General features: G+C 38.0%; 1 protein-coding gene and 1 long non-coding RNA gene across 2 annotated transcripts in view; one reads left to right on the top strand and one right to left on the bottom strand.

The window, feature by feature from the left end:
- The first annotated feature begins 567 nt into the window (after positions 1 to 567).
- Positions 568 to 17,212, top strand: LOC116866356. Its single transcript, XR_004382377.1, has 3 exons — positions 568 to 678; positions 11,563 to 11,565; positions 17,201 to 17,212. It is a non-coding gene; the product is annotated as an uncharacterized LOC116866356 (long non-coding RNA).
- Positions 3,452 to 19,191, bottom strand: part of SLC2A13 (solute carrier family 2 member 13) — a 390,143-nt gene continuing 374,403 nt past the window's right edge. The window contains exons 8-10 of the mRNA XM_032855359.1: positions 10,288 to 10,409; positions 10,021 to 10,173; positions 3,452 to 4,657 (exon numbers count right to left, since the gene is read on the bottom strand). Of these exons, the coding sequence (XP_032711250.1) occupies positions 4,431 to 4,657; positions 10,021 to 10,173; positions 10,288 to 10,409 (502 nt within the window). The 3' untranslated portion in view covers positions 3,452 to 4,430. The remainder of the gene's footprint in view (positions 4,658 to 10,020; positions 10,174 to 10,287; positions 10,410 to 19,191) is intronic.

The raw sequence follows: 19,191 nt of genomic DNA on the forward strand, positions 1-19,191 counted from the left end.
AATGTGATATATAGTCCAAAGCCTTTAGGAACCAGTTTGGACATGTAGAATATAAAGTTCTACTTTGGCTAGAGTTAAGTCTCATTTTTTTTTTTTTTAACCTTCAAATGAGATGGAATGATGTTAAATTTACTAAAATTGTAAAACTTCACAAAATATCGGTTTGTAAGTACTTGTAAGCTGCATTCCTTTTTCTCATACTGGTATGACAAAAATCAAACACATGAACTTAACTGTGTGGAATAAATATGTGAATATTACTGCTAAAGAAAGTTATTGAACATTCCATAGACAAATTACTCAAGTGCAAGACTGCTTTATACATATAAAGATTTATAGGAAGTACACCGTTCTACACTCATAGGCAAATTAAGAGGATAAAATTCTCTCGTGTATTTCTGAACATCATTAACACTCTTACAAAATATCTCTTTGATGATTACTGGCACACAAATATTTCCCCCTCTAAAAGACAATGTAAAAGAGAGTTGGTAGCAGTTAGCTATTTGGCATTTTAAAATGATTGCTATTTCCAGAAAACAGCAATATTTCTCACCCAGAAGAACTGAATGTACTCATAATTGATCTGTTGTTACCAACTGATCACTTCATCAAACTAGCTTGACATTTTTGTACATGAGGCTAAGAAAACTGATAAAAAAGAAAACAGCGCATTAAGTCTTTTCATAGGCAGCAGCTATATATTTTATCCACTGTTTAATAGATTCTGCTATAAAGCACATGTTATAAATTCTCTGTCATGGGCCTGCTAGGTCATTTTTTTATTTGCAGTTAGTAAAAAGATATAAACTGAAAACTTGTTGCAACATCTGTATAAATATAAGTTGTTAGGTGCTTAGTATAATTTGAGATTTTCTAATCAGGAAAACAGTAAAAAAAAAAATAGAACTGATCATAACAAAAATCTCATTATTTCTTCTTAATTACTGCGCCAATGTGATAAAAACAATCCTTCAACTCCCTCTCACTATATTACGGTATTTTAAGCCATATTAGTGTCATTAAGCTGTGAGACTTGCTTAGGTAAGATATAGATAATATTTTTTTAGAATATCCCCCCCGAGAATCTATAATTACATTTTAATTTTACTTTCACTTTCCAATATAAAAGCCAAAGGGTAAGTTGTCAGTTTACATTTTTCCTCTTCATTGTTCCTCTAGGCAATGGATTTTGAAACGATAGTAAGCAACTTCTAAATTTTTTGCTTTAATTGAATTCTCATTTTAGAGTAACTTAAAAAATAATATTTAGACTCCATACACTAAAATCTAGCTCAGTGGTAAAATAAAATTATGAAAAAGCACTTGACAACATTACTGTCATAGCATTTTCCATCAGGGGACTAATTATTGCATATGGCTGGGAACAAAATTACAAACAGAAATACTACCTTTTAAATTTAGTTTTGATTTAGATCTTTTACAAATACATTAAAAATAATGTTTTGGGTAATTAATTACTAAGTTGCAACAGTCAAAATTATTAGGAATGCTTGTGTTGAAGAAAAATTATTAGGAATGCTTGTGTTGAAGAAAAATATTAATACCAAATCTTTAAAATATATCTGACAGCACATTCAGCCCTATGTGTTCAAATGGAGATGAAGGATTATATTCTCTTAGTCTATGGCAGATCTCATCAGCCACCAAGCTAAGCCTCAAATAGGGGTTACGACTTTCTTTACTACGTGTTCCTAAAACATAATAGGTCTCTATTGAATTTGCAGCATGCTTAGAAGGAAACCTTAATTTTGGTTAAAAGCATGATGCTTAATCTGTTATAATATGGTAGGTCAAATCATACCATATATAAATTGTCCTACAAAATATACATTTGATGGTATTTCAAATGGAATGTTTTCAAGTTGGTAGTGGTAGCCAAAGATGCTGAGAACTTAAAAGGTACATAATATAAAAAAACCTGCAAAATTCAAATACTTAATTTTTAATATACTATAAAGGTTCACCAAATCTAAAAATAATAATCTAATTGTATAAGGTTTAAGTAGTTTTTAAAAAAATTATAAATAATCTTTATACTGTGCCAACTGTCTTGTACTTCAAAGATATGGAATATTGTCTTTATATAAATAACAAATAGTCCTTTAAAGGAGCGGTTGAGGAGACTAAGGGACAATGTGGCTAATCTTCCCTGCTATTAGGTGCAGTTATGGATATAAAGTTGAATATACCATTTGCTTATGTCAGGGAGAACAGGCCATGTTCTGCTTCAAGAAATAATAAAAGTCCAGTTGCTCCTTTAATAAAGTTACTGTGCATTCAGCACAGTTGAGTACATAAGCATATAGTTAAGGCTATTCATGTAATAAAGAGAAGAATTGAGGCAATTTGGATAAATCAGAAAAATACATTTATAGAGAGCACTTTATTGGTCTAAATATTTTTTCTTCCCATCATATTCTGATTTTACCATGCAATAGCTCATTTTCCACCTTACCTGTGTGAAATATTATACAGATAAGAGATTTCTTATGGGATAAGAAATATCAGTGATTTTCTCTATTAAATCACATCTTTTCTGGGGGAAAAGATCAATATTAATATCCTCTTAGAAATCAACTGTCAGAGCACCTAATTCAGGGGAAAACAACTCTCTAAAATTTTTTTAATATATGAAATGATCAAAGGGAGGAAACTTTTTTTTGGCTGAAGGATCTTTAGGCCAGTAAAATGACAGTTCAAGCGCTTACCATACTCCTGGTGGCTATGAGAACAAACGTCCTTGGCTACATTTTCAGTTTTGATAATAGTGCTAGGAATAAGCCAGACTTCAAGCGAAGAACAGAACATCTCGGAGACTGGCAGAAACACAATGAATTTAGAGATAGCCATCTTTTCACTCCAAAGAGTACCTTATTAGAAGTTTAGAGCCATATTATAGTCCATCAGACTTACATATTCCTATCTGGCCACAGACAATTCATTCATATTTTCACTGGAACTAGCAAGTAATTTTGTATATTCTGAATAGCTCTCAAGAGCAAAAATTAGAGTTCGTTGATGAATAAGCATAAAAACCAACAAACATTTTGAGAAGACATTGGAGCAATGTATACTATATTAGAACCATTAATCTGTTCCAATAGAAAATCCCAATTTTTAGACAAGAAGGAAAAGAGTCCAAGCAAGTATGAGAAAAAGGAAACACCCACAGACAAATCTATGTATCTTTTTTTGATAAACTGTCAGGGAAAATGAGAAAAGGGCGTGCAAAATAAAAATGAGTTTATGTTCTTAAAGTAAAAAAAAAAAGACTAGTACTATTAAGTAATGTCACAGTTCCCTTAAGAGTGAATAAAAAACTAAGGAAAAAATAAGTCCCACTATTTAATTAAACAAAACATCAGTAACAGCTGGATTATCTGTCACTGATTTTCTTTCTTTTTTGCTTCAGGAATTACTCGATTAAAAGAAGGGGGAAAATAGGCTGCTGGCAGCAATTTATATTGACACAAATGAAGGCACAAATAGTAGGACTCCAGAGGTGATGAGTGAAGGCATGGTAAGCATCAGGAGATTTTGGCATGAACAGAAACCCTGAAACACAGTCAAAGATCTGGTGCTATTTTGTGTTTATAGTTGCATACCTAAGTGACTAACTCAAATCAGGGATCCATAAAAATGTTTTCTTTCTTACTTTCTAGCAATAAAATATACTTATCAAAACTTGCTAGCTTATCTGTGCAAATGTATACTTATCACCAATGCAAAAAATATGTATGAAAATAAACCCTAAAAGACCTGCTTTTCATAAGTGTTCAAAGGGTCCTGTGCAGAGTCAGTTTCTGAACTCTCAAGATCTGATTTGGAGAGAGAGACCCAAAAGTGGAATCCACAAGAGATAAGGACAATTGTGCCTCTGTATGAGGTACTTTTGAATTTGTTGAAAGCTTAAACAGAATCTTTCTAATAGCTGATCACAGATAAGCTACTTGTCCTTAGGAAAATTTAGGGCCAACAGGCCATGTTTTGACAGAAAACACCCTCGAATCTTATCCCAGAATCTTTCTTCATAAGTATATCATACAATTAAGCTAGATTAGCACTGATTCTACTGCCACTAATAATTATATATGGTTTTAGGAAAAAAGGATACCACTGAAGTCACTGGATACAATATTCATTTTAGACTACCTCAGGAAGGAATTACATACATTTGTTCAGTAATTATTAGTTTAAAATCTCTAAATATTGTTTTACATTTCTGCTTGTGAAAAAAAAAATGTCATCATGGTTGTATCTTCCTCCTAATCAAATATTCTAGATTATGAGGTCATTCAAAACTAGACTGTGGAAAGAACCAGATAAAAGCAGGGCACTGAGGTCACCAATTGCTGCTTTTGTCCCCCAGGTTTGTTTAAATACCTAAATAAATCAGCATCTGAAAATTATTCCACATCAGAAGCATCGTTGTCAGAAAGATGATAGTTACTTCCCTTCACCCGAATATATTCAATATATCTCCCTTCATCAGAATCTGAAGCGCCACATGTACATAACCTGTTGTCAAAGAGTGATTCGATTTCTTCTAATTTTTTCCCTTTGGTCTCGGGAAGACAGCCATAGACGAAAATGAGTCCCACACCAGCAAATCCAGCATAAAGGAAGAAGGCTCCTGCAACGGAAAATAATACGTATTTGTAGGTACTGTCTATGTTGGAAAGAGTACTTGATTTTGACTTTTCTTTCTGGTCAGTTGTGCCCAACTGGTCTGACATGGATCAAGAAATAACTACCAGCCTGCTCTTTACTGTTACTGTTCGAGCTCTAGGAACATAATACAATGTATTATTAGCATGTAATGTCTAACTAACTCAAGAGGAATGATAAACTGGGTTCAGATATAACTTCTGCTTTGAATCTCTCCTTACTTCCCTGGCTAGAGATCATTGTTCTCTCCTATGTATTTTTAAAGCACTTTGCTGAGGCCCCCATCATCGTTCTTAAAAAGTATTATAATTGTCTGCATGAATTTGTGTCTGTCTTGTCTGCTAGACTGTAGGCACTTTGAGGGAGATGGGTTCTTCTGCTTCAAGGGCTGAGTCTGTATGGTTTGTTTGTGTTTGGGTCCCCAGTGCCTAGAATGGTACCTGACACATTGGAGGGTATAGAAATAAATGTGCTCTTGTTCACTGCCAGATGGAATACACCGGGTAAATAGATCTGAAATGAAGGGCTAAACTAGAAAATATAAAGACATATTTCAAAAATTAAGCTTTAAGCAAAACAGAGCAGTTAAAGAACTGAATAATATTTCTCAGTTCTGTTGAATCATTACAGAATGGGAAAGACTTTTTTTTTAAGATTTTTTTTTTAAGATTTTATTTATTTATTTGACAGAGATGCAGGCAGAGAGAGAGAGGAGGAAGCAGGCTCCCTGCTGAGCAGAGAGCCTGATGTGGGCTCGATCCCAGGACCCTGGGACCATGACCTGAGCGGAAGGCAGAGGCTTTAACTCACTGAGCTACCCCGGCACCCCTGGGAAAGACATTATTAAGGCTACTTTTTTTTTTTTTTTTTTTTTAATTTGACAGCACTAGTAGGCAGAGCGGGGCGGGGGAAGCAGGCTCCCCGCCAAAGCAGAGAGCCCGATACGGGACTTGATCCCAGGAACCTGGGATCATGACCTGAGCCGAAGGCAGCGGATTAACCCATTGAGCCACCCAGGCGCCCGAGGCTATTTTTTTTTTATAGAGAACTGGCACACGTGTGGCTGGGGAGGGGCAGGCAGTGAGGGAGAGAATCTCAAACAGACTCCCTGCTGAGTGTGGAGCCCAACTCGATTCTATGACCCTGAGATCATGACCTGAGCTGAAACCAAGAATTGGACACTCAACCGAGTATCCAGGTGCCCCAAGACTACTTTCTTAAAGACAATGCCTATAAGCACCATTTCAGGAAAAGGAAACTATGGAGGAAAAATGCTGTTGAACTGACCACCTGAAAGAATCTGCTCTGGAATGAGGAGGAGTTATGAGAAAAGGAGCGAAAAAGAGGTAAATTACGAGATTTTGAAAAAACATGAAAAGGGTTGACTAAATTATGAAAGTTTGTTAGATTAAATCATCAGAAGCTATACAACTCTTAAGGTGCTATAAATCACATTCTTGGTTAAAAACTCCATTTATGGGGTGCCTGGGTGGCTCAGTGGGTTAAAGCCTCTGCCTTCGGCTTGAGTCATGATCCCAGGGTCCTGGGATTGAGCCCCGCATCGGGCTCTCTGCTCAGCGGGGAGCCTGCTTCCTCCTCTCTCTCTCCCTGCCTCTCTGCCTACTTGTAGATCTCTGTCAAATAAATAAAATCTTTAAAAACAAAACAAAACAAAACCTCCATTTACACATATAGGGGTCCTTTATTTCATTTGTTTTGGTTCATGTTAGACATGTCTTATACTTGGTAAATAATCAGAAAATAGTACTAGGTCACCTGGGATGCATGACTGAATTACAGTGAGAGGAAGGCTCTGTAGAGAGTGTGGATTGGAAAGTCACAAGGTGACACAGGCAGAGTCCTAGGATAGTTTCTTAAATTCTCTTGACCTTGGTTTCCTCATCTAATGGAGAAAATAACTGCTGCCCTGCCCAACTGCAAAGAACAGAAATAATTAATGTATGATGTTACATGCCTATTAGAATTCCAAAAAAGGGGATAGCGTTATCAAACTCCACTAAATGACTAGGGAAGAAGGGTTACTATTAGAATAGAATGATATTAGTAGGACTTAAAAACTGGGAAAGTTTTCATGAAAAAGGTGATACTGACAAGCTAGATCTTGGATAATGGGATTTAGGGGAAAAAATGAAAGGAGATACAGTCCTGTGTTTGATTACAGAGAAGTGAAACTTGTGGGAAGAGAAATGGAATCTTTAGCAGGGAGGGACAAAGAAAGGATGGTAATCATGATGATAACACAGGAAAAATAAGTGCGGATGGTAAAATATTTTAGACTAAATCAGGCTGCTAAACTCCAAAATCTCTAACAGAGAAAACTAGGTTTGGCTTTATAAACTATAATATTGAGGAAACACTTACCATGTTTCACAATTTAGGAACAGACATAAAGAAAAATAACAAATCTTTCAGTGCTCAACCCTATAGTTAAAAACAATTAGATGGATTAGGAATATTCTTAAAAGGCCATATGCTTCATGCTTATGACCCAGATTCCCAAGTCAAACAACATCAAGGAAATGCTATTAAAATACAAGACCCTTGGGGCGCCCGGGTGGCTCAGTGGGTTAAAGCCTCTGCCTTCAGCTCGGGTCGTGATCCAAGGTCCTGGAATTGAGCCCCGCATCGGGCTCTCTGCTCAGCGAGGAGCCTGCTTCCTCCTCTCTCTCTGCCTACTTGTGATCACTGTCTGTCAAAGACCCTTTTATAGAATCTGAAGAAAGTAAAGCGGGCAAATACCAAAACTTCCTAAGTGTGCTCCACTGGTGAGACCTATGGGTAAGCCCCAGGGGCAGGGGCCAACTGAGGGTGGGGGGTTGCGACCCGCTCCAAGTAATGGCCAAGTCAATTATGTAAACTTACTTAGTATTTCTTTTTGGAATGAAAATGAAAAAAAAAATGGTCTGTAATAAGTCTGTCAGGATTGTGAAGTGCACATATTCCTTAGCTTTGTTCTGAAGGAAGTAGATCTTATTAGAGTCCTATAATAAGTTTTGGATTTAAGCAAATGTTTAATTGAATTATACATAATGAGGAATCAAGAGCATGTGTGACTGAATTTCAATATTCCAGTATAGGAACTTTGATACAATCCCTTCCAAGGGATTTGGTAGATTTAGTATTTAGTATTCACAGTGCTATACATAAAATGGTATACTGGTGACAGTTTTTAGTAATAAACACTAGTGCATGGGGTCCAAGGCAGACAGACTAAGCAGTACAGTTTAGAAAGGAAACAAAATCTGAAGTTTTATGAAGAAAGGAGGAAATAAAAGACCTGCATATTTTAAGAGAAATACTTCATTATGGTATGTGTTTGGTAAATGAGGAATAGAAACATGCACTTTACATAAACCAATAGTAGATTAAATGTAGATTAAAATTCAGATCCAAAATCAGGGAAAAAACTTCATCTGAACTTAAATGTTGTTCCACTACTAGCAAGCAGTAGACTAGTGGACCAGTGTGCCGACATAATTGAAGCTTGGCTTAATGCAAAGCAAAAATCTGCTTCTAACTGGATATAGTTCTTTATTATATATATAAACATATTAAAGTGCAGTTGACACTAGTTTCCAGTGTGCAACATAGTGATTCCACAACTCTATCTTATGCTGTGTTCACAAGTATAGCTACCATCTGTCACCACACTGTCACACGGTGCTATTACTGTACCACTGACCATATGCCCTATGCTGTACTTTCCATCTCCGGGACTTTTTCATTCCATTACTGGAAGCCTGTACCTCCTACCAGTCATTTTGCCCATCCCCTCCAGCCCCTACCCCTCTGGCAACCACCCGTTTGTTCTAACTGGATATGAGCTATTTAAATTTTATTTCTGTTGCCTCATGTTGTTCGGGCAGCATAAATTTGAGAGGCACTCTGGTAACAAATGCCTTGCCTTGTAGACTTTTGGTCTATGACTTAATATGTTAACCTATATTTAGGTCTTTAAATATTTAAGAATTCTCCAAAGCAAAACAAATTAAGCATTCTCAAGAGCTAGCAAATATGGGTAAATATTTATTGTGTAAATATTTATGGTCTCAGAAAGATAGGTTTCTGAATTTATGTAAAAAGCTCTAATTGCCAATGGGTTAAAACTGAATATATGAAATGCATATCCAGTTTCAAATGCCAGTGTATTTCCTTTTTTAATGTTTCTAAATTTCTTAAACGTTCACTGGGGGAAACAAAGAGTTTTATAAAGATAATAAAAATAAATACCAATACGGATGTTGAGAATGAGAAGGAACAGATTCGTAAAATGTTTCTTCATATTAAAATTCTTCCACATATTTATTCATTTGATAGACACCTGTGAATGCCCAGTGAACAGCAATGCCCAGGAAGTCACTGGGACTATTATAATGGTGAACAAGGCGTAAGTCCTGGCCTGAGCTGCAAACATTTATGGTCCAACTGTGAGGGGTGTGTGTGGTTTCTTGCAAAAAGGAATTTAAGTGCCTGGAGCATGGGATGAGGTGGGGTGAGTGATGGGTAAGGGATCAGAGAATTGGTATAAGCAAGAGACAGTCCCTATACATACAGAGACTTATGGGGACATTAGAATAAAAACCTCACATTTCATCTTTTAGAATCCAAACTGTAAACTCATACATATAATGAAGAAATTCTGTTGCTAAAGAGAAAGTCTTTTCGTTTTAATAAAAATGGACTTGAAGTAGCTTCTTGGAGTTTTTTCCTGTCTTAGCCACTTCCAAATACTGTTTTGAGGTATGGTCCACACATTTGCACATAAACACCTCTGTTAGGTTTATGCTTCAGACAGTGGTAAGTGCTGCTCTTAGTGGATGCTGAAATTAACATGCCGTGACCTGAACAGCATGGACGATACAGTGGAAGGCATAAATCACAGCACGACCTTTGGGGGAGCTACTTGGACATGACTCCATCTCCGTCAGGAGACATCTTCAAGCATTAGCCCTTAGATTCCCTGCCTGCCTCCTTTCTACCATGCTCTGTTGTTTAGGTTTCTTCATTAAACTAAAAGCACTGCTGTGAAGATTTCCAACTGGGGAGAGAGCTGGGAGATGTTTGGGTTGAAAGGTGGGTTAAGGCTCTAAAGCACTGAGGGACAAGAAGGAGTGCTGCTTAGGAAAGGAGAATTCCTTTTATCTTTTCCATGTACTTTTTCAAGGCCTTTGGGGAAGGAAAGAACCACATAGAGATTACTTATAATAGCAAAAATATAACCATCTACACTTTCAAACACAAATGATAGCATATATAAAAAGAGGAAAAATAAAAATGAAACTATAGATGAGAAAAATATTCTCTTACCATAATATGTAAGATACTCTGCTGTGTGTAAAAATGTCAGTGAAACCAGAACGTTGAAAATCCAATTTATTCCAGATGAACATGCATTTCCTGTACTTCTTGCCCAAAGGGGATATATTTCAGAATTCACAGTCCAAGGCATTGGTCCCATTCCTGAGAAAAATGAAACTAAAAATTTCAGTAAAGTAGTCTAAAATCTGAAAAAGAGTAGTTTGTCCCCTCTAAAAAGAGACACTTTAATTAATACAACACAAAGCCTTTGTTTACCAGGTGCGAAGAAAACAAGATATAAAATAAGGCCCAGAAGTGCAGTCCAGGAGTATGGTGTAGGGCAGAAATTGTAAGCCCAAAATACATCTTCTGTTTTAAATTTGGTTTCATTCTCACACCTGAAAAATATAGCAATAAAAATAATGTTTTAGGTTATAGTTACAGAAATTTAATGTGTATATCCTGGATATATCTGAAAGTTCCTTAATATCATTAAGGAAAAGGGTCCAAGATGTTTTTCTTGAAAAAAAAAAAAAAAAGATTTAAATATACAGTATTAGCTATAAACCTCACATAGAACACTTTCGATCTGAATATAACTCAAGAGAAAAATACACTTGTGTGTGCAACTCACAGCCTAAAGCAAAAAACAATCCAATTTAAAAAATGGTCAGTGGTGTGCACCTGATTGAGCGTCTGATTCTTGGTTTCGATTCAGGTCATGATCCTCAGAGTTGGCTCAGCTCTCAGGGTCCTGAGACTGAGCCATGCGAGTCAGGCTCCGCGCTCAATGGAGATTCTCTCCCCCTCTCCCTCCTCCCTCCCCACTCACTAAAAATAATCTTTTAAAAAAATGGTCAGAGGATCTAAGTGGACATTTTCCTAAAGGAGACATATAGATGACAGGTACAGAAAAAAGTGTTCAACCTCATTAATCATCAGAGGAATACAAATCAAAACCAAAATAATGAAATATCACCTCCCACCTGTTAGAATGGCTACCATCAAAAAGATGAATAACAAGTGTTGGTGGGGATGTGGAGAATGAGGAACCGTTGTGCACAAACTGTTGAGAATATATATTGGTACAGTCACTATGAAAAACAGGATGGAGGTTCCTCAAAAAATTAAAAACAAAACTACCATATGATTCGGCAAAACAACTTCTGGGTATTTATCTGAAGAAAATGAAAGCACTAACTCGAAAGATATATCTACCTGCATGTTCACTGCAGCATTATTTACAATAGGATATGAAAGCAACCTGAGTGTCCACTGATGGATGAATGGATAAAGAAAATGTGTGTGTACGTATACACAAACACACACATACACACCATTAGTCAGCCTTAAGGGATTTTTGCCATCGTAATAATATGGATGGACCTTGAGGGCATTATGCTACCTGAATTAATACCATATGATCTTGTATATGCAATCTAAACAAAAATACTGAGCCATGTCATAGATACAGAGAACAGATTTGTGGTTGCTGGGGCACGGAGTTTAGAGAATTGAAATGGGTCAAAAGGTACAAACTTCCAGTTAAAGAATGTCATGGAAGGTAATGAACTGCATGGCAACTAAAGTTAATACTGCACTGCATGTCTGAAAATTGCTAAGAGAGTACGTCTTAAAGGGTCTCATGACAAGAAACATTTGTAAATAATTTATGATGATGGACGTTTAATGCCAAATCATGTGATCTACCTGAAACTAAATACGATGTTACAGGTTAATAATATACCTCGATAAAAAAACACATTCTGTTTTATACCCACTTTGTATAAGTCAGGCATGATTTCCAGTTAGTCCTTGAAAGCTATAGTAAACATTTTAAGACTACTGAGAGTCTGTCTGTTGTGGTAGAAAGAACTCAGAATTTGCAATGAGGACAAGATTCAAATTCCCAAACCAGATTTTTTTTTTCATCATCTGTGAAATGGGGATAATGCCTTACAGGTAATTTTAAGGATTAAAAGGGTCACTTGTAAAGAGGTGACTGCGTAGATGTGAGAAAGGAAAAATGCTCATATCTGATCCCAGCTAACACTTTCCCTTCCTGCTGCATGCCCTTGCTTCCGTTTCTGTCACTCTCTGGTGACTCTGCCTCCTAGTTCCTTTGTGAAGCAAAGTCTCCTCTGGTCTTAGATTGACTTTCACATTGAACTTCCAATTCTTTACCTTAATTGAAAAATTGCCCGTGAAGACACAACAAGCCTCAAAAACATTCTTGCCCTCGTTGTCATTTTTAGACTAGTGTTCTGCCTCTAATGACCTCTATGTTTGAACCTTAACATCTAAGCCCTGTCCTTGCTGATCTGTTTATGACCTCCATCATAATAACCCACCTTGTCTTCCTGAGTTGGATGCCCGGTCAGTCATATCCTCCATCCCCCCCTCACATCCTCTGCCACAGTTTATTTTTACTTCTGGCCCATATAATACTTTGGCCTCATCATTCTTTATTTAGCCTCTGAAACTGCAAGAGGAGGGCACTTTATAGTTTGCTTGATTTGGAATTATTTTACTTCAAGGTCTCGGCATCCCTTTTCTGATAAAAAAGCATTTTATTTCCTTATTTTTGATAACTTCCTCCATGCCCAAATCATAATCTTCAGATTTTGAGCTCCCGTCAGTATTCACCTAACCTCATCATTCAATGTAGACCATGCCAATACACTTCACTGGCCTAGAATCCATTTTTCCTTCCTTCATGCTTATCTGCCATCCACACGATGTCAGTTTCCAACACTGTGCAGTACCATCTAACTGCCTTCAATTACCACTGGGCTAAACTTTGGTCAACTGTTGCATCAGTTAATTAAAATATTTGTTGTTATCTCCAGTACTGAGGTCTTTCCCTTTTTTTCACTACTGTGAACTTGGGTGGTACTTTAAGAAGAAAATGGAGGATGTTCAATTTGAACATCCTCAATTTTACTCTCTTGAACCTCTTGTTTTCCTGCATTTTCTTTCAGGGCTCTTCTCCTCCACCTCCATTAGTAACATGTCTCTTGCCTTTTCTAAGGACCTGCACCTCCTCCTTGTTCTGTCTCTGCTGGGGTCACTTTCCATCAGTAGTCTATCTCTTTCTGCCATTTTCATTTTTTCTTCCAACATGAGTCTTCACCTTCTATTTTATGACATACAAGATTGCTGCTACCTAATTATTCAACCCCTCTCATATGACATTAGTTCGTCTGCAATTATGGAGAAATTTATACTGGTGAACTCTTCATCCTTACGCCCCACTCTTTCTTTCCTAACCCAGTTCCCCCATCTACCCATGGGCCAGCTGACTCACACAGTCAGGCTGTTTTCCTGGGTCTACTTACCCAAAAGTTAGACCACCTAACCTTGATTCTGAGGTTCTTTGATTACTTTATGGTGGTTGATAGTGCTGACAACCCTTTTTTCTTCTTTCCCCTTTGCATTTTCCAGTTATATCTCCATCTTTTCTGATACATATGTCTTCACTGCTTTTTAAAGTGTCTCTTCCTTCCCTCAACCTCTAAATACAGGTGTGTTCTAAGGTTCTGTTATGAGGTCTGTCCTTTGTCCCTTAAACAGCCCATCTAATTTTAATTAATTTTTTAAAAGACTGCCACATGCAGTGCTTCATTGGATGTGTCTGGAGTTCTGGAATTTTTTTTTTTTTTTTTTTTAAGATTTTATTTATTTATTTGTCAGGGACAGAGGGAGAGAGAGCGAGCGAGCACAGGCAGAGAGGCAGGCAGAGGCAGAGGGAGAAGCAGGCTCCCCGCTGAGCAAGGAGCCCGATGCGGGACTCGATCCCAGAACCCTGGGATCATGACCTGAGCCGAAGGCAGCCGCTCAACCAGCTGAGCCACCCAGGCGTCCCTGGAGTTCTGGAATCTTGATGACCCTACATTCTCCTACAAATTGAACTCGAAAGCTCTTTTGGAGGTTCTAACAGGTGCGCAGCTTCTCCTATACCCTTGATGGAAGAACAGTATCTGGGAAGGTCATCCTTTTTGAGTGTACAGCACAGGAGGGATGCACATGGAAGGGGGAAGGAGGGGACACCTGTCTAGTAGCCAGATCAGCCAAATCAACGCTGGCGATCAGTGGGGTGACATATCACTGCTAGATTACCTCTGCACCCATCTCATCTAATTTTAAAGATGATAATCTCCACATGGATGCTCCCTGATAGTTAACTCTAGCACTGACTTTTTTCTCATGCTCCATTGATGGAATTTAGGTATCTGCTGAATATCTGTTATTATCAGAGGCTGTTGGAACATTAACTGTGTCATGCATACTAAGTGCTTAGCACGTAGTGTATGCATAGTATTAGTGTAATAGTGCCTCTCGTGACATTTCTTTTTTGATAACACCACCATTCCCTGAGTTGAAATGCGTTAAACACTTGCAGTTTATCTTCAATATTTTCTTACCCATCTTTCTTTAAATCCCCTATACTTTGAAGACCAATTAAAGAACAGTGGCTAGGACTATGAGCTCTGGGACTGACATCCTATGTTCAAATCTAGGTTGGGACACCCAGATTTGAAGCTGGGATATTTGTAACTTAGGTACTTAACTTTTCAAAGCCTGTGTCCTCATCTGTGAAATAAGGATTTTCCTGGCACCTACTCAAAACAGCTATTTAGAGGATTACATGAGATGATATATGCAAAAAAACTTAACATAAGGTGGGTAAGAATTCATAATTATATTGCCTAGATATAGTTTCTTGAATCTGATTATTCTTTTTTGTGTGTGTTAATACCACCCTAATTCAGACTCTGTTGATCTCATCAACTGCATTTGTCTCTAGCAGATTCTAGAGCAGTCTCTCCATGGTCCACTTCCTAATATGCATACTCTTCTCTAGTCCTCTCTCCTTGAGTGTGGGAGTGACCCATGACTTGTTTCTAACAGAATGTGGCAGAAGTGACAGGACATACGTGATTATGTAAGATGACAGTGCTGCTCTGCTGAAGTCTCTCAAACTCTTGCTGGCTTTGAAACAGTAAGCTGTCGTGTTGTGGGATGACAATGTTGGGATGCTCATGGAAGGAATGGAGGGATGTCTTTAGGAGCTGTAGACAGCCTTTGATTGACAGCAAGAAACTGAAGTCCTTGGTACAAAAGTTACTGAATTCTGCTAACAAAATCTTCCCTAGTTGAGCCTCAGATAAAACCATGGCCCAAGTCAACGCTCAGTACTCTTGTGAGACTCTAGGTAGGGGGACCTAGCTAAGCTGTGCTTGGAATTCTGGCCCACAGAAACCGGGGTATAATTAATCTGTGCAATATAATTAATCTGTGCAATATTATTATAGCACCAATAGAAAATGAATATAGTCTCCTACTGATGTGCCCTGCATTTAGCATTACTTTCTTCAAACCACTGCCCCACCAAGTTGAGCTCTTGAAAACATTGCTCTGGCCACCTTATTGCTCAAAAACCTTTAACTCCCTTATCCCAATTGCCCATATAATGGGGCCTGCAAAATTTGGCTGGAGCCTACCTTATCTTATACTCCTATATACAATCCTTTTCTCTGACTAAATTATACTACTAATTTTTTAAGCCAGCTTTCCAGACCTGTATGAATGTATGTTCTACTCATGACATTTCGTCTAACTGAAAGCAAACTCTCACTCTTGATCTCCACTGTCACAATCAAGCTCAGCCTTAAAGGTGAGTGCAGATGTCACCCACTCACCTGCAATACTCTCTCCTCTCAATGGGTTTTCATTTTCCTCACCTACATCATTATCACATAAGTGCTCTGTACTATCCTATCTGTATATCCTCCCCCTTTTACTGTCCTGGACTCTTATCTGAGGCAGCACAGCACAAAAGTTAAGTTAAGGTCTAGAGCTGGGCCGCACGGTTTTGTATCTCAGTTCTGTTACTTACCAGCTGTGTAACTTTGGGCAAATTAGTCAACCTCTTTGTACCTTGGTTTTCTAATCTATGAAAGTCCCTAATAAATTTGTTACAAAGATTATATACAGTTATAAATGTATGGCACAAAGAAAGTGATTTAAGTGCTTGTTAAAAGAACAGCAAGTTTTGTGTTCCCCACCAGTGTTTTCTTAGATCTCCACCTCTTGTTCATACTAGTATTCTCTATGGGCATAAATGAAGCCTTTGCACTGAACTGTGAGTAAAAAACAGCATTAGAAATGCCCTGATCAATAATCTTGCATCTTCATTTCCCACCAATCAAAGAGTCTTTTGAGTTATGAAGATCCTAAAATGAGAAAATAAGAAAGAGGACAGAGAGGAGTGAAAAAGGCAGGCAGGTTCCTTGAGAGGGAAATATTTACAAATATTCAAATCACTGAAATCTGCTGAAAAATTCTGTTCACCATTTTCATTATTACCAAAGTCACTTGCCAGATCTCTTTTGCTGGAACAGTGGAAAGCAGCATATTTTAGGGTGAGCTCTGTGCTTGGTGTGATGTAGCTTTTCACTGTTTGGCTAGGCATGTCTGTGTGCGTAAAAGGACGAGCAACTCCTCGTCATCCTCATGCTGAGTTTAGGAAAGTGCTGCAGGCTCTGACTTGGCAAGTTATACACTCAGCGATACACGGATGGCTAATGACTAAGACTGTGACATCACCTGACCTTTAGAATATAAACACTAGAAATCCCAACTAAAAGATAAAAATATATATTCCAAATGTTACTGCAAAATACCCTCATGTTTTCCTGGCTAAGTGACTGGAAGGGTGGGGGAGGGGAGGAAGAACATCACGCTCTACAGAAAGAACAAAAAACTTGGACATCAGTGTGTGGGTTAGGAATAGAAAAAGCCACGCTCTTTGACGGGACACAGCACACTCTAGAGCAAAACCAGAAAGCGCGAGAAGATCACAGGAGCTGAGCAGAGAGGCTGTTGCAGCGGACAAAGCAGTGGAATTGTGCAAGCCGGCCAAACAGTCTCCCTTCACCAGAGACCGAGGGCTACTTCAGAGAGGGCGCGGACGAACACCTGCCACGTAGACCATAAATGATCGGTTTGCTGTTCCAGTCACAGAACCCACAGTGCTGCCTCTAATAATGCTTCTGGAAATTAACAGCTCTCTTTGAAGGCAGAACAGTTCTCCCTTGCCTACTCGACACCCACTCTAAAACCATTTCAGATGTAGAGCTATTTCTGTCGTGTGTGTGCGTGTGTGTGTTACCTCTCTCCCCATCAGCTATCCAGAGAAATAACCAACAGAACTAAGTGCTGCGACTGCTCTTGCCCCAGTTAACCATAAGCACTTGGTTCTGTGCTTCCTACACAGCACATGCTTTTTGTATTGCTCCTTTATTCATGAGCATAACTGGGGGATGCGAGAAAATACAACCTGTATTTAACATGCAAAACTTCAAATTTTATTTAGCCAGTCCTAATCATTGAGAAACCAAGAGAACTCTGCCCCCATCCCAGAGTTTACAAAAAGATGTAGGGTTTTGGAGAAGGTAAGGGAAAGCTTACTACAGTTTGCCTGCCACATGTGCCAGTCTTCTACTGAGTTTCCTGCACCCGCTTTACTTGCCAATTCATTACTGGGAAGTGGGAGTGAAGCATGATTTCATCTCTAGTTCCTGACATAGGTCTGCGATTTCTTTGAAGAACATCATTAATCTATCACCTCAAAGCAAAACGGACACCCCTAAAAGTGAACTTTAGTAGTTCTTTATCTAGAGGAATTCATGATCCGATCACACAGTGATAGTCTGAGCATGGTGATAGAGAGGTACTTAAGGATAGAGTATCTCCCCAGGGAAGGACACCCCCACTCTTGTCTGAAGAGAAATAAACAGAATGCCAATCACTCAGAGGGCCAGGAGGATGTAAACTTACAAGCAAACCAAGCCATGAGAAATTTCAACTTTTGAACACTCCCATCAAAGCAACAGGAAAAGTTACTGTTAGAAATTTGACTCCTCCTCACTTTAATTCTTTTCGCTAGCATAGTTACTACATGATAATCTAACATGAAATAAACTTGGGTCAAGGGTGGCAACGTAGTAATTAAATTCTTTAAAAAAAGAAAGATTTTTTTAGAGTGGGAGAGAGTGAGCAAGCAAGCAGGGGGAGAGGCAGAGGGAAAGAATCTCAAGCAGATTCTACACTGAGCATGAAGCCCAACACGGGGCTCAACCTCATGACCCTGAGATAATAACCTGAGCCAAAACCAAGAGTTGGACGCTCAATATACTGAACCACCCAAGCACCCCAGTATAGCATTTAAATTCTAACATATGCACAGCTGAATCATTTTAGGAACGTATGGCTCCCTAGCTTGCAGCAAGCAGACCAGATTGAAGATCTTGGCCTAAGATGATTTTCTATTGTCTAGTCTTTTATTTTTCCTGGATTTTGTTGTTGTTGTTGTTTCATAATTTTCCTACAAAGGACTGTGACGTAAAGGCAAGTTGAAAAAAATCATTGATTATCTTTTATTATTATTATTCTGGTAAAAAGAAAATCTTTAAAATTACTGAGACAAATCACAGACATGGGTAAATCTTACATTAGATATCTGGAGCCAAAAGCCACTTTTTAAATGAATTGATTTATATATAAATCATGGTATCTAAACCGACCAGGATGTTGGCTAGCTTACAGGGAAATAGAATATGAGTGGGCAACCAGATGAAAATAATACTTAAATATTATTTAATTATTAATTATTAAATATTTAAAGCCATACATATATAATGATACTGGTATAGTCTCTAATTCTGCTTAAGAATTTAAATTGGGGGGCACCTGAGTGGCTCAGTGGGTTAAGCCTCTGCCTTCAGCTCAGGTCATGATCCCAGGGTCCTGGGATCGAGCCCCACATCGGGCTCTCTGCTCAGCAGGGAGCCTGCTTCCCCCTCTCTCTCTGCCTGTTGCTCTGCCTACTTGTGATCTCTGTCAAATAAATAAAATCTTTAAAAAAAAATTTAAATTGGTATGAATTCCTTTTGGAAGGAAATCTGGCAATTTGGACATAAGAATATTTATATCCAAATATTCATGACCTAACATCTCATTTCTAAAATTTATTCTTAGTAAATTATCTGAATGGAAACATTATATGCTGAAAGACATTTCTCTATCCTTTTATTTATCACAAGTTAACACAGATGAAAATCAGAAACAAAACAATACAGATATCTGCAGTGGAGTTAAGTGAATTAAGGTACAACA

This window comes from Lontra canadensis, unplaced genomic scaffold, assembly GCF_010015895.1.
Source record: "Lontra canadensis isolate GAN:19392208 unplaced genomic scaffold, GSC_riverotter_1.0 scaffold9, whole genome shotgun sequence".
In the NCBI taxonomy this organism is placed as follows: Eukaryota; Metazoa; Chordata; class Mammalia; order Carnivora; family Mustelidae; genus Lontra; species Lontra canadensis.